The sequence below is a fragment of the Rhinatrema bivittatum genome, chromosome 17 (assembly GCF_901001135.1).
Source record: "Rhinatrema bivittatum chromosome 17, aRhiBiv1.1, whole genome shotgun sequence".
Taxonomy (NCBI): Eukaryota; Metazoa; Chordata; class Amphibia; order Gymnophiona; family Rhinatrematidae; genus Rhinatrema; species Rhinatrema bivittatum.
Window position 1 is genome coordinate 40,934,210 of NC_042631.1, and position 14,623 is coordinate 40,948,832.

The 14,623-nt window shown below is 44.8% G+C and overlaps 1 protein-coding gene across 1 annotated transcript in view; it reads left to right on the forward strand.

Annotated features, from left to right (window-relative positions):
- Positions 1-14,623, forward strand: part of LOC115079486 (mucin-5AC-like) — a 186,495-nt gene that overhangs the window by 143,287 nt on the left and 28,585 nt on the right. Inside the window, exon 30 of the mRNA XM_029583111.1 lies at positions 5,850-5,995. Coding sequence (XP_029438971.1) covers positions 5,850-5,995 — 146 coding nt within the window. The remainder of the gene's footprint in view (positions 1-5,849; positions 5,996-14,623) is intronic.

A 14,623-nucleotide genomic window follows, 5' to 3' on the forward strand; every position in this document is an offset into this window, starting at 1 on the left:
TGGTTCTGGACCCTGGCCAAGGCCCAGGTGTCGGGACCCGGCCTTTGGCTGGGCCCCAGTGTTGGGTCTGGGTCCGGTTTCAGGACCATGCCTGGATACAGGATTGGATTTGGTAAGTATGGGCAGGTGGTCTCTAGGAAATTTCCCAGGCCTGGACTTTTGCTTGGGTCTTGGCCTAAGCTCCGGCATCTTGCCAAGGCTAGGCTGAGACTGTGGCATCACACTCAGGTGTAGGCTGCTGCACCTTCTTTGGGTCATGGCCTATGCCTAGGTGAGGCCCAGGCTTCGGGTCTAGGCCTAGGCCAAGGTGACGGAGTCGCCTTGGGCGTAGGCTGGGACCCCTGCTTTGGGTCTCGGCCTACTCCCTTTGTGAGTCTCCAGCTTCTGCTCTTGGCCTAGGCTTGACCAGTGACTTTTTTTTTTTTTTATAGATGTTCAAAACAAAACAAGATTCTGCTGAAATTTCATTGTTTAACTCATTCCATTTTGAAAACAATCTGAAATGAAATATCATTTCATTTCATTTTTTATTTTGTTTCTCCCGAATGCCCATCCCTATCATTTACAGATAGGTATAAATATATATATATAATACAAATATGTTTCAGAAATCATGTTACAGTATCTGATGAATGTGTCATCTCTGATTTTTGGGGGTAGACTGTCTAAAAAAGTCAAGAAATATATACATTTGCAAATTCAAAGTAATCCAAGGTGCTTTGGTAGAAGGTAATCTCTAAAATGGCTAGTTGACCTATGCTAGTTTACTCAAAAAAAATTTCAATTTCTATTGTCACCTCAGTAAAAGTGACATTAACTTCTTCCATTATCTGAAACTGTATGAAATAATGCAACACCCTTCACAAAATGTTCTCTCAGAACTTCTATATCAAACCTGCCATTCCAAAATAGCACAAACTCCCATTACTCTGACATCCAGAACCCTATATGAAAAGGCAAAACTGTAATAGTTCTCCATTGCCCTGGAACACCAATAAAAAAAAAACAAAAAACAAGTTGGAGTACTAAATCCCTACTCAGAAACTACACCCTAGCAGAATACCTCATCTTGGTCACACATGCAGAATACAGAGCCTCACCAAATGCAAAATTAGTGACCACAAATTAAAAATAGAAATATGCATTCCAAAACTGAATTCATCCTTGTCTTGCTGTTCACTTCAGTCTCACACCTCCCTTTCTGTTCCCTGCAGACTAGAGGGTAAAGGGGGAAACAAAAGGAGGGGAGAGGCTGATTAGGGAACAGAGTGGCTATTCTTCACCCTGCAGTATGTCCTCCAGGCTCTACCCCCTGCTTTCCTGTACGTGAATGATCCCAGGGAAAGGGCTGGAATAAGGAGCAGAGTGGATCTTTTAGCTCTGCTCTGTGCTCTGTCTACTTTAAACTCATCCCCTCCTCTCCTGTCCCTACACGCTGCCTGGGAGGGGAGGGGCTAAAACAGGAAGATGAGGGCTGTTTGCTGCCAGATATGCAGGCCACTGGCCGGTAGAGTCACCTGGGCTCCCTGCGTCACCAGATAGAGTCACCCTGTGTGCTCGTGCAATGGGCCCCCTGCTATCCAGTGCAAGGGCCACTGCTGCTCTTGCCCATAGGAGGAAGACAAAAATGTCTCTCCTGGATTAGAGATACTTTGCAAGCTGAATATATCCTTAGCAGTGTGGACAGAATAACTGGGTAGACTGGATGAATTTTGTTGGACCTTTTATGTTTATATAGTATATTTACTTTTATCTGATATTAAAAAGGAGCACTAGCACAAACAGCTTAAAGACATAGCTATAATTGAAAAGCTTACTTATTCATTACGACATAAATCTTTGGTATATAACAGAGTGTGGGGCCCCTATTGGGCTATGCATCCAGTTTAATGGTACAGCAGAGATGGTTGGTTGGATGGCCAAGTTGGGGTCCAGTTATCCTACAGATTTTACGTCAGAATTGGGTATATTGATTATATCCTGTTATAAACACACAGCTTAAAAAAAAAAAAAGGCATTCCTGTGGGTGTGCGGAGGCAGGGGGAGGAAAACAGGACGTGTACATTTGATTTCCATACTTAAATGCTCTGTTCCCCCTTGCTCCCGAGCAACCTGCACATGTAGAAAATGCAAAGTTTGCAGATGTTAGTTCTCAATGAAAAACAACATGGGTAATTTCTCTTTGAAAATTTCCTTAAAGTACACTTATTAAAAGTGCCCACATACAGGCTGATACAGTACCGACGCATAAAAAAAAGTGTGCAAAGTTCGCAAGCCGCTCGATTCAGTATTCAAATTAGACTCAAATCCAAGCGGCGGCAAAGGAGCGTCAAAGGCACACCTATGAAACAGTAGGCGTTCGCAATCCATTTTACTGTATAGAGCGGTATACAGTGCCTATCCAGTATCCAGGGTGAACTGGCACCATACCTGTCATTTCAAATGTCATTTCAAATGTCATTCCAGCAGATAAGTGGATGGTTCTTTTCTACAGACCCTGCATGGACACCGGGGCCGCTGTCCTGAGCATCCGGACGTCCTTGATCGGAGGCCACCCCCAAACTTCCACGTCCGGGCGCTTAAGGACGTGCAAGGATGTCCGGGCATCGGTGAAGGTCGGGGTCTCTGAGCATGGACGCCCAGAAAGAGACGGGAACGCTGCCTTCCAAACGTCCATGGCTGTTGCCTTGAGTGCCTGGCCAGACATCCAAGGTCGTGGCTTCCGTTCATGGACGTTCCCGCTTCTTTCTGGGCATCCATGATCAGAGGGGAGGCCCCGCTGCCTTACAACATCCATGGCCACTGCCTTGAGCACCCGGCTGGATGTCCAAGGTTGGGGCCTCCGAGCATGGACATGCAAGGAGGAAGGCATCCGTATAGGCGTCTGTATAGGCGTCTGCTGCCCCCCCTCCCCCAGCCTCAGGACGCCTAGCAGATGCCGGAAGGTCTGGCACGGCTCCCATCTCTTCGGCATCCATAGAGGCGTCCATGTCTCCGCTGGACACTCGGAGCCTCAGGACGTCTAGTAGATGCCGGAGGAAGACCTGGCGCGGCTCCCATCTCTCCGGCGTCTGTAGAGGCGTCCATGTCTTTACTAGACCCTCGGAGCCTCAGAGAGGCCCAGCGATGAACACATACCTCCTCTGGTCTTGCTGCTGGGTTCTCCGGTTGGCTGGGTTCTCCTTGCTGCTGGGCTCCCCTGTTGGCCTCTCCAATCTGCCTTGTAGAATTCGCTTGCCGAGCATTTCTCATTCTGCTTCTCAACCGAATGAAAAAGATCGCCAGAGCCAATATATGCATGTTGTCCATGACGCTGTCCGGTCCGAAGCTGACTGAACACCACACTAACGCCAGGGTCAGGGTAGGCGGTAAATATAGAGGTTAAAGATGCGGTAAATAAGCTGGTTAAGAACGCGATAATTTGGGCGCACATTACTGTATCGGAGGGAACAGCTAATCCGATCATTAATATATCATATGCATGCGGCGTGCGGAAATGGATACGCGTCTTTTTCGGCTAGCGCTAAGGATGCGTAAAAGCTGATACTGAATTGCGCGTCCATCTTATGTGCTCAAAACGTACGTCCAAAGCGGGTTAAAAACCGCGCAACCGCGGCCATGCTTTACTGTATCGGCCCGACAGTTTGCAGTTACGTGGGCTATTTGAAAATGTCCTCCTGTAAATTAATGTTTCTTATGGATGTGTAAAATCTCATGCATCTATTACCATGATTCACTAATTAGAGGCTGCCTGTCCACACCAACTAATCAGCTTTACAATCCCTATTACTCCATTTGAGATCCCTTGTGTTTATCCTTTGCTTTCTTAAATTCAGATATTGTTCTTGTCTCCACCACCTCCACTGAGAGGCCGTTTCATGCATCCACTGCCTTAAGAAATTAGAACATAAGAAATTGCCATACTGGGTCAGACCAAGGGTCCATCAAGCACAACATTCTTTTTTTAACAGTGGCCAATCCAGGCTACAAATACCTGGCAAGAACCTGTAAAGAAATATTTCCCTTGATCGTTCCTGAGTTAACCCTCTTTAATCTTCATCCTATGATCCCTTGTTCTAGAGCCTTCCATGGAAATCTTGGAGGTATTTAAATGTCTCCATCATATCTCCCCATTCCATCTTTCTTGAGAAGTATATATGTTTAGATCTTTAAGTCTGAACTGCTAATCTTTAGAATGACGACCATTGATCATTTTAGTAGCCACCCTCTAGACTGAGTTCTTTTAGAGGTGCAATGTCCAGAATCATACACAATATTCCAAATGATGTCTCACCAGGGACCTATACAGGGGCAATATCACCTCCCTTTTCTTATATAGCCAAGCATATTTCTGGCTTTTGCAATTGCCTTATCCACCTGTTTGGCCATTTGAAGAGCATCAGACATGATCACTCCAGAACCTATTCTTCTTTTATGCTTAGAAGAATTTCACCCCCTATACTATACCTCTCCCTTGGTATTTTGCAGCCTAAATGCATAAATCAATATTTCTTAGCATTAAATCTTAGCTGCCAGACCCTAGACTATTTCTCGAGTTTCACGAGATTCCTCTTCATGTTTTTCACATCTTCTTGGCTGTCTACCCTGTTGCAGATTGTGGTGACTAACCTTCCCCAACAATCCTTCCTCGGTGTCACTTGCAAAAATATTGAAAATAACTGGTCCAGGGACCAATACCTGCAGTAAACTGCTAGTAAAACCCCATCCTCAGACTAAACTCCATTTACTACTTCCCTTTGTTGTCTACTATTCAACCAGTTTTATCCCAATCTAGGGCCCATAGCAGTTGCATGTGGCCTATGTAGAACCATGTCACAGATTTTACTGAAATCCAAGTACACTACATCTTGTGCTCTCCCCTGATCCAACTGTCAGGTCACCTAATCAAAGGAATTTAGATTCATCTGATAATACCTACTTCTGTACAAACAATGCTGTCTTGAATCTTTACATTTTATTTGAATTTCTGGATCGCCTAACACAAAAGGCCTAGGCGATGAACATCTTCACATACATAATCATAAAGTAAAATAAAACATACATTAAATGATTATAAAAATAAAACTAAAACAGCACATAGCAAAAATGAAATCAAATAAAAACAATAAAAACAAATAAATAATATAACTAGATAATAAATAAAATACATTTCAGAATTAAAAAGAAAAAAGTTAACTTAAATGAGCCAACTTAGGGGGTTATTTTCTAAAGTGTTATCGCAATGCAAACACTCACTTTTATGGCACCTACTTTATAGCTCATTTTCAAAGAGAAATTACCAGGTAGTTTCTCTTTGGCAATTAGCTAAAAACACTTTCATACTCAGTACCTGCTGTCTGTGCAGCTAGCCAATCAGGGATAAAATAGCACATGTACCTTTGAAAATTGAATGTACACACCCACTCTCCTCCTCCAACCAGGAGATGGGGATGCGTGTTTAGGTTGGAGGAGGAGAGGTACATGTGCTACTTTATCCCTGATTGGCTAGCTGCACAGACAGCAGGTACTGAGTATGAAAGTGCTTTTAGTTAATTGTCAAAGAGAAACTACCTGGTAATTTCTCTTTGAAATGAGCTATAAACTAGGTGCCATAAAAGTGAGTATTTACATTGCAACTCGGTATAGGCTATTGGAAATAGCCCCCAGAAAGGGGTAGAATATTTAACATATAGCGAGGATACAGAAACACCTTCAGACCAAATGGAACATTTTCCCAAAATAAGGAGAGCAGTGATAATTGTACTCAGATTTTAATTTGATCATTGTTCTGATAAGTTGTTCTGTTGTGCAGTTGCAGAATTTCTAATTTCATGTTTATTTTGGTACAGGGGAGGTCATCTACAATATAACAGACACGACTGGCTGTGTCGTTTATGCCGTTTGCAGTGAGAAGTGTGAAGCTGAGAGATTCCTGGGACCTTGCCCATCAACAGCCCCAACAAGCACTGAGAGGCGGCAGGAGCCAACCACTGCAGTAAGCCAGTCACTTAAGATTTCTGTTTCACGTAATGATGAGTCTGCTTCAGTGATGATGTCTAATAGCTGAAAGCTACATGAGGCAGGAAGTACCAAAGAAAGACTAGTATGTTTACTCAAACTGCTAGATATACACAAATGAAAGGAAAATAAATAATAATGACTGTAGTAGAAAGGCAGTAGGAAAAGCAACGGACGTTCTAAACATTTGAACAGAAAAGATAAATAGTGAGAGTATATCATCATAAAGAGCTGTAACTAGGCTTTGAGATGAGTTATAAGACCACTAGCTTACAACTGCTGCACCATAAACAGCAGTTACCCTTGGGGGAATTCTGCGCAAATAAAATTTGCGCAGAATTCTGCGCAAATAAAATTCTGAAAATTTCTGCATACTTTATATTGGGTCAAAATAACACAATATACATGACAGTCTTCAAGTACTTAATTTAAAATGTAATACAGAAAAAAGTTATTACTTAAACATGCAGATTTTTAAATATTTTGAGCAGAATTTCTCTAGAAGGTCACTGTAAGAGTGTCCCTTCCACCCTCTCTCTCTACTCCCCTGACCAGTCTCCTTTCACTTTGCCCTTTCAGACCCTGCCTCCTCCATCTGCCACTATCTGTCCCCTCCCCCTCCAGGCTCAATCCCTTCCACTCTATCTCCACTCCCAGAGTTTGACCCCTCTCTCAATATTGCCCCTCATACAGGCTCCCCTCTCTATCGCACACACACATCCCCTCATACAGGCTCCCTGCTCTCTCTCTGATGCAGACACACCCTTATGTAGAGCCCCCTTCTCTCTCACATACACACACATACAGGTTCCCTCTCTCACACACACACCCACACAGGCTCCCTCTGGCATCCATATCCACGCACCCTCACACATGCTCTCTCTCACCACCCAGGCTCGCAGTCTTACACATACACGCACACATACTCACTCTCACCAAGGCCTGCTCCATCCTTGCTGCGAGCAGGATAGCCTCTGCTTACAGCACGCTGAGGTCTACTCCTTCTTCACCGTGAGCGGGCTGGCCTCCGCTCGTGGCACGCCGGGGCCTGCGAATTCTGCACAGATTCTGTGCAACTGTGCAGGAAGGGAATTCTGTGAGAAATATGCAGTGAAACACCTGCAGAAAAATGCAGCCAAACACCTGTGGCAGGGGCCCCTAAAGTGGGTCCCTGCCCCCATGAGCTTACTTGGGGGTTGGTACTGTATAGTGAAGCAAAGAACAGTTACTTACAACTGAACTCTTAAAACCGTGCCTCAGATTTACCTACTCTGTGCAACCTGCTAGCTGCAAGAATCATCATTGTGGAAAGTTGAGTTCACTTAGTTGAAAGTTGAGTTCAAACATAAAACATACAGCTTTTAGTAGCAGTCCCTGCAAAACCAGCAGCTGCAGGATTAACCACTTGGAGAAGAAGAGGGAAAAAACCTCTATTGCTGACATAGCTTGCCTGCCTCAGGAGGTCACCTAACTTTGGTCATCCAATGAGAGCTCGCTAGTGAGGGATTGGCTGATTTATTTGTTGTGGACTAAGCAAGCTGGATTTCCTGGGCTGTGAGAGGGCAGTGACTTGAACTGTGCCTGGAGAATTAGCAAGAAAAAGTCTGCATTCAGGACATGGGAAGAAGAGAGAAGGAATCAGCTGGCCAGAGACTGAGAGCCTGGTTGCGCTGCTAGAGAGGCATCCACGGATAGTGAAGCTGGGAGCTCCTTTTGGAAACTCTCTACTGAGAAAGAGATCAGATAAGTGTGATCAGAGTTCTAGAAAGTTATGGTGAGAGAGGAGAGAGACTGTTCTTCTCAGACCAGGGATAGGCAACTCTGTTATGCGAATGTATAGCATGCATATTCATCATTGTGGATCCTGAAAATCAGACATGTTTGTGGCACTCCAGGACTGGAGCTGCCTACCTCTCTTCTAGATTAACATAACAGAGGCCAGAGGGGGAAAAAAACCCTCTCTCTAAATTCCCTGCCTGTAAGCTGCTCACATCTGACTGTCAGTTCCCTGAGGATAGCCTTGTGATTCAGAGCTGCAGTAAGGAGCTTTTTCACAGGGTTAAGACATTTGACCTTGGATCCTGATGCTGCTATCCTGATTTAATGCTATCCTGATTTAATGCAACCAAGGCCCTCACCATTAATGTGCACCAAGAGTGCTGATACCATCAGAGGGTGTTGACATTCTTGGATACTAAGTAATTAGCTTACTGTTCAGAATTAGTGAAGTTATTACCTATATATATATATATATATATATATATATATATATATATATATATATATATATATATATATATATATATATATATATATATATATATATATATATATATATATATATATATATACACATACATGTATGTATGAATATATTGCCTGTTTAGGATAACTGTGTTTTCCCTGCTGCATTAATGCCATTTCCCACTGTTATTCCCCAGTTTATTCATAATGAGTGCCGTAAAGTGTTGACAGATTGTTTTGTGTGTGGTATCTCTCTCTAAGGAAGCAGGTCTGACAAAGACAAAACAGGGAATGTGGATTTGGGAGGGCACTGGATCCACCTCCTCCACTTGCTCTATTGTAACCCGCAGTAACCGTGGCGCTTATAAAATGTGCGCCGGCTTTTAGCACGCGTTTTTAAACACCAAGATTATTAGCTTTTTAAACTTCCGATGCAGGAAGCCAATGAAATGCTAATGCCTCGGGGATTTAAAAAAAACATGTAACAATTGTAAAAAGTGCTTTCGGCACGGGACGAACACAGCTTTATGACTAGGGAAGGGGGTGGCGGCAACCCTGACGGGCTCTCCGGGGAAGTGGCCGCATCTGCCGTCGTCACTAAGCCAGACGAATACTGATTTATCTGCAGCCACTAGAAAGATGGACAGATCGGTACTTAGATGGCTATCTGCTGTGGGCTGCTGCTACTTAGCCGTGTAAGTACTGACTGATGCGTCTATCTGGCTGCTGCTTCCCGCTGCCACAGGGATGGATAAAGCAGTATTTATCTGGCTGAATGACGGCGGCGGCAGCTGCTGCCACTTACCCAAATAAGTCAGCTACTCATCGGGTAAGTGGCGGTGGCTGCCGGCCCTTACCCGGCGAGTTTTTGTGACTATTTTTAAAACTTTGAAAACTTTTTTACTTACTTCTAAAATCTTAACTCCAGGGGTAAAGTTTCCAGATGCAGTCTCTTTGGTTCAGGTGGTAATGCTTAATGCTCTCATTTGCATGTGATTTGCATACGAAGGCGCTAAGCGGTACTGCAGTTTGGAAATGTGTTTTTTTTTTTCTGTGCGCAAAACTGCTGGCTGGATCGGCAGTACATTTTGCTTGCAGAAAACGCACCTTGACGTGCAGGCAGCTAGGTACATTCAGCTGTGAACGCACCTTTCTGCATCGACCTGTTCCTTTTCCTTTACCCACAGGAGCAGATGGGGTGCTTTGGCTGCAGTTACCCCCTCCCTTGGGGGCAGGTTCCCTGTATTACCTGAGGAGGGTGCCACACTGAAGTTGTGGCCTATATGAAGGGGGGGGGGGTGGGGATGGGTGGTCCTGTGCCCTAAATAAGTGTGCATTCTGTCCTGGTATTTAGAGAAAGTTGTAACAATGGAGGTGCAGTCTTTTATTAATTAGTACAAAGATGAGGGAGTGGATCCTGCTTGGGTCTTCCTGGAGGCAAACTCCCGGAAGGTCCAGTCTGGGATGGAGGAGCAGTATGAGATGAGACATAGGAAGTCCTATGGGTGGTGGGCATCGCTCCACACAGGAAACCCTAGCTGTCCTTTGTGGGAGTTGGCATGCCGAGACGCTTGAAGCCCCACCAGAAATGACAGAACCCTCCAGGGAGCATCAACCCTGGAGGACGGAGGTGCTGACTAAAGCAGAAAGGGCCACAGAAGAAACCCCCTAAGGACAGTGCACTCCAGGAAGAGCTTACCTCCCTCTTGGGGGAAAAACGGGGAAAACCTAGCAAGATATGAAATCAGTGTTTCCCCCCTGTGAGGACCACGTCCTTGGACGTGACTTCTGTTATACTAGCAGTGGCTCAGAGATTGCACCCCCAAGAGAAATGCCTGGAAGCGCCTGAGAATCTTTCCTGGATGAATTCCAGTGCCTGGAGATGGAGCAGGCCACACAAATGGTGCAGGAGCGGGATTGCTACGATGCGGACAAGTGGCGCTATGTCGCAAACAGTTGGAGAGTTCCAGCGATAGAAATATTCAGGGCTCTACAGGCAGAAAATCCTCACACCACCACCACCACCACAGTGAAGCTCCTAGGCACCTCGGAAAGCACTTTTGGTGCCACAATAAGTGGTCCTGATCTACTTTTCCGGTTCTGGAAAACCAATCCAGAATGAGGGAAAGAAACTTTTGAATTTCCTGAGGTGACTGGAGACCCTTCTCAGGAGAGTTGTCAGAGAAGAAAGACTTCCCCCCTCCCGCATGTGAATAGGATGGATCATTCCTCTGAGGATCCAAGAGGAGGAGGATTACTTCCTCAGCATTCCTACAGCCCCTATCGGTGAGCCGGGATGAGGAAGAGCAAGTCAGTGTTCTGGAAAAATTGGATTCCCCAGCCCGCATGCTGGCCCAAGTAAACAAAGTTACTGGCTGGGCAGAGCCGTTTAAGAGCTTGCAAGAAGAGAGAGCCTCCCTGAAGGCTCACGTTAACATTTCTCCCCCATCGGTGGAGGAGCAGGCAGCTAGGGTTACCACAATGACCATGAGTTCAGAGGGGGGGTTGCAAGCAGTGATCAACAAGCTGTGCCAAGAGGTTATTTCATGAACACACCGATCAGAAAAGAATTAGATTGTAAAAAAGGTGTTTTTGTATTTTGGTAAAAGGTTTAATTACATTGAGAGTTTATTTTTTTCTAAAAGATACTGGGGTAGTTATTATAATGTGCGCGCCCTTGTGCGTGTGGTTCTCGGAGCGCACACATGGACGCGCCGATTTTATATGTGACAAAGGAAAAAAGTGGAATCTGGATTTGGATGGGCACTGGATCCAGTAACCCGCAAACCCCCCCCCCCCTTTAGTCTTCCTTTCTCCACAGGAGCAGGTGGGGATCTTCTGCTGCAGTTACCCCCCTTCCTTGGTGGCAAGTTCCCTGTATTACCTGAGTGGGGGGGGGGGGGATGGGCTACACACCCTTATTAAGCCTGATACTTCACTTTCAATGCATATCCAGCATAGGTCTCTGCTTCAATGGCAGGGGGAATGAAGAAAAGTGGATTTATATTCAGACAACAACCAACAAGGACTGAATTGCACAGGCTGGGTAAACAAATAAGTGTGGGAGTAGCTTGCTTATTGAGGCAGTTACTACCCCTAACCAATCAAGCTAGATACTTCACTTAGATGCAGCTCCATCACTGCTCTCTACATTAATAGCGGGAGTGGAAGGGAATTGGAACCAAAAGGTTACTAAGGACCAAGAGTAACAGATAAGTATGAGAAAAAAACAAGTGTGAAAGCTTGCTGGGCAGATTGGATGGGCCACTTGGTCTTCTTCTGCCGTCATTTCTATGTTATTTTGTTTCATGTTCAAATGAAAAAAAAATTATTTTATTCATTATGGCAAAAAGAAGACACTATTTGGAAACAGCACACACTGTTTGCTGAAACAAAATCATTCTAACTGAAATTAAATTCTGATTAAAAAAACAAATCCCTCCTCCCAATGAAAGAGATCAGAACGAAGCAAAGTTATTTGGCGTGCATACCCCTATTGGAAACGATGCTGGCAGGAAGAGGCTGGGTTTGGTGTACCGGCGGCAGCAGAGGAGGTGCAACCAGAGCTCACAAATTCCCATCTGCCCCGTGAAGACATTTTTAACTGTAGAGTGAGAGGGTCTGGGGTGAAGGAATAGAAGATGCCCAGAGGTTTGGGGAGTTTTTTTGGTTTTGTTTTTCATTTTGTTTCAGGTTGTTTTTCTCATTCAAAGACATGACAAGAAGCAAAACAAACCTCAAATTAAAGGAAACACACCCCTGAAAAAGAAAATGAAACAGAAGTGTGTGCACACTAGTACTAAATAGGTTTGTTTTGGGCATACCTTGGATGGGCTACTCTCTGAAACGCCTCTGGAGCTTGCATCCACTACTTGACTCCAGGCCAAAAAAAAGAACAGTCTGAGCCAGTCCTGAATTTCCCCACTCGTTGGTAAAGAACATGAAATATTACAAGTATGTGCAACATGTCCATTTCCTTTGTGATTTCAGACAAACCGCAACCACAGCAAATGTTTTAATGCAACCTGTATGGCAGGCGGCACGCTTATTATGGAATTTGTGACATGCCCACCTGTGAAGAACGTAATATGTGCTGGCGGACTGCCCCCTAAAAGAGTCTATGATCATGATGGTTGCTGCTACCAGTCTGAGTGTGAATGTAAGTCCATCCCTATATACAGCTCCCTCCCAATGAACAGCATACTTAAGTGAATCATTCAGGATGCTCACAGGAGCCCGAAACCAGTACGCTCAGATTTTCTTAATATAGTCTTCTTCCTTTTTGGTTTGACATGCTCACAAAAATGATCCGAGCTTAATTGACTTTACTGGGTAAGCAGTTTTCAAGGCTTTAGAAAATTGTTACAATATATGCTATTGAATTTTCAATAGGTTGTACCCGTGTTAAGCTCACTTAATGCGGGTAAATGGGCTTTTGAAAACTGCTACGACAGTTATGTTACATTTACATTTTCCTTTGAAAATTACCCTGTATGACTGTATTTCCAAACTACAGCCCAAAGCTTATATTCATTTCATATACCATTGTAGGATTTATTTGTAACCTGAGCCCCAGGTTACTAACCGGTGCTAGAGAGACCCTATTATTGGGGTTCATTGGACGGTGAGTGAGTTCTGTCCACCACAGAGCTCTTGCACAGTGCAAGCCTCTCCTGCAGTGGGAGGGGTACCGAGGTGGATAGGCTCATGCAAATGTCAGGAGCTATGTGCTGTAGGATTTCCCTTCCTGGTCAAGGGCGGGAGAGCATATGGGGATGTGAGAGTGTGGTAAGGGAGAAGGTAACATTCCCTCCACGTGGGGATGGGGCCCCCAGGCACCTAGTGTGGTCGGTGTTCAGGAGTCCTGGGACTAGGAAGGGCTTCTGAGGCATCCAGGCTCGCCGCAGCAAGGAATAGAAGAAATGCCAAGTTGCAGTTTAAGGCTGAGGGGCCTATCAGGATAAGAAACCCATTAAGTAAAGGAGTAGAATTATTCCTGGGACCGCTCCGGCAGAGTGAGCTGTGTATTAAATATGCTACCCCGAAGGCCTTGGGGGCTGAAGGGAGCTGTGAGTGGGTTCCCCCCTATTTCATGAAGATTGAGTTTGCTGAAGGAATCGCTTTCAAATGGACAGTGTCCAATCAAGCATTACAAGATTCTTCTGAGTACCTGTTTGCCTTTTGCATCTACAATAAATGTTTTCTTTGTTTGGAACCAATCCTTGGTGTGGACAGTGGACTTTGTTGAAGCCGGGTAAGTTTTCCCCTGGATTAATTTCGGGTCACCAAGTAGTGATCCCTGGTGGACCCTGACTGATCCTGGGATTGAAGAAGAGAAACACAACACCCTTGCAGTCCATGAAGGTTACATATTATTTGTTAGATATGGGACCCCATAACTCTTTATTCAGAAATAATCATGCACAATCGCAGTTCTGAAAGCAAGAGCAACTGTAAACTGAGCACAGGAACTGGATGGTATAAAAGTGAATTGTTGTTCTATAAAACTGTAAAACAAAACCGACTTGGCTGATTACACAGAATATAAATATAATGAATGAATAAATTAACAAACTTATAGGGCGATTTATCAAGGCGCAAGAATTGCGCATAAATTAGGCCTGAAACCTGATCCTATCACAATGAGCTGCTTTGCTTGGCATTTGCATGCATGAGTTTTGCAAATCCATGCAAAGAAGCTCATGCATAGCAAGTCCTATGTAAAATAACACGGCTGATTGTTAGCCATGCTATTTTATCCACAACTTTACAAAAATGCTAATCTACCATGGGAGACCCAAAGCCCTAACACAGGTCCTGATGGTCCTGCAGTAGATTTAAAGGGCCATGCTGTGCAAGAAGACATCCCCCTACAAGAATAGACCCCCCTCCCCCCTGGCTACCCCATGGCCACCAATTGAGGTGGCCTGGTAACAAAAATTTAAAAAATAAAAGCTAAAGCAGCCCCCGTCACTCAGCTCCATAGTGCGTGAACCACCCTTACAAATAGAAAAGCCCCAATCCAAAATGGCGCCGACTAGTCATGAGACGGGGCAAGGTCAGGAGAATGGCCACCAATGATTTTCTTTGCCCTTTTTGGTGTGGGGAGATTGATAGTGGGACCTAGCGGCCTATTTTTATCTTGTAAATGGGAGGGTTGGTGGCGGGGGGGCTCCTACCGACGTACTTTTATTTTGTAAAAGGGTGGGGGGTGGAGGACTTTCTGTTTGGGAGAGGGGTTCATGCAATATAAAGCTGGGTGGTGGTTGTGGTGGGGCGTTCTCGTGCAGCTGCTTTAACTTTTATTTTGGGACTTTTTCTGCCAGGCCATCTTGATTGATGGCCCCGTGATGGGCGGGGT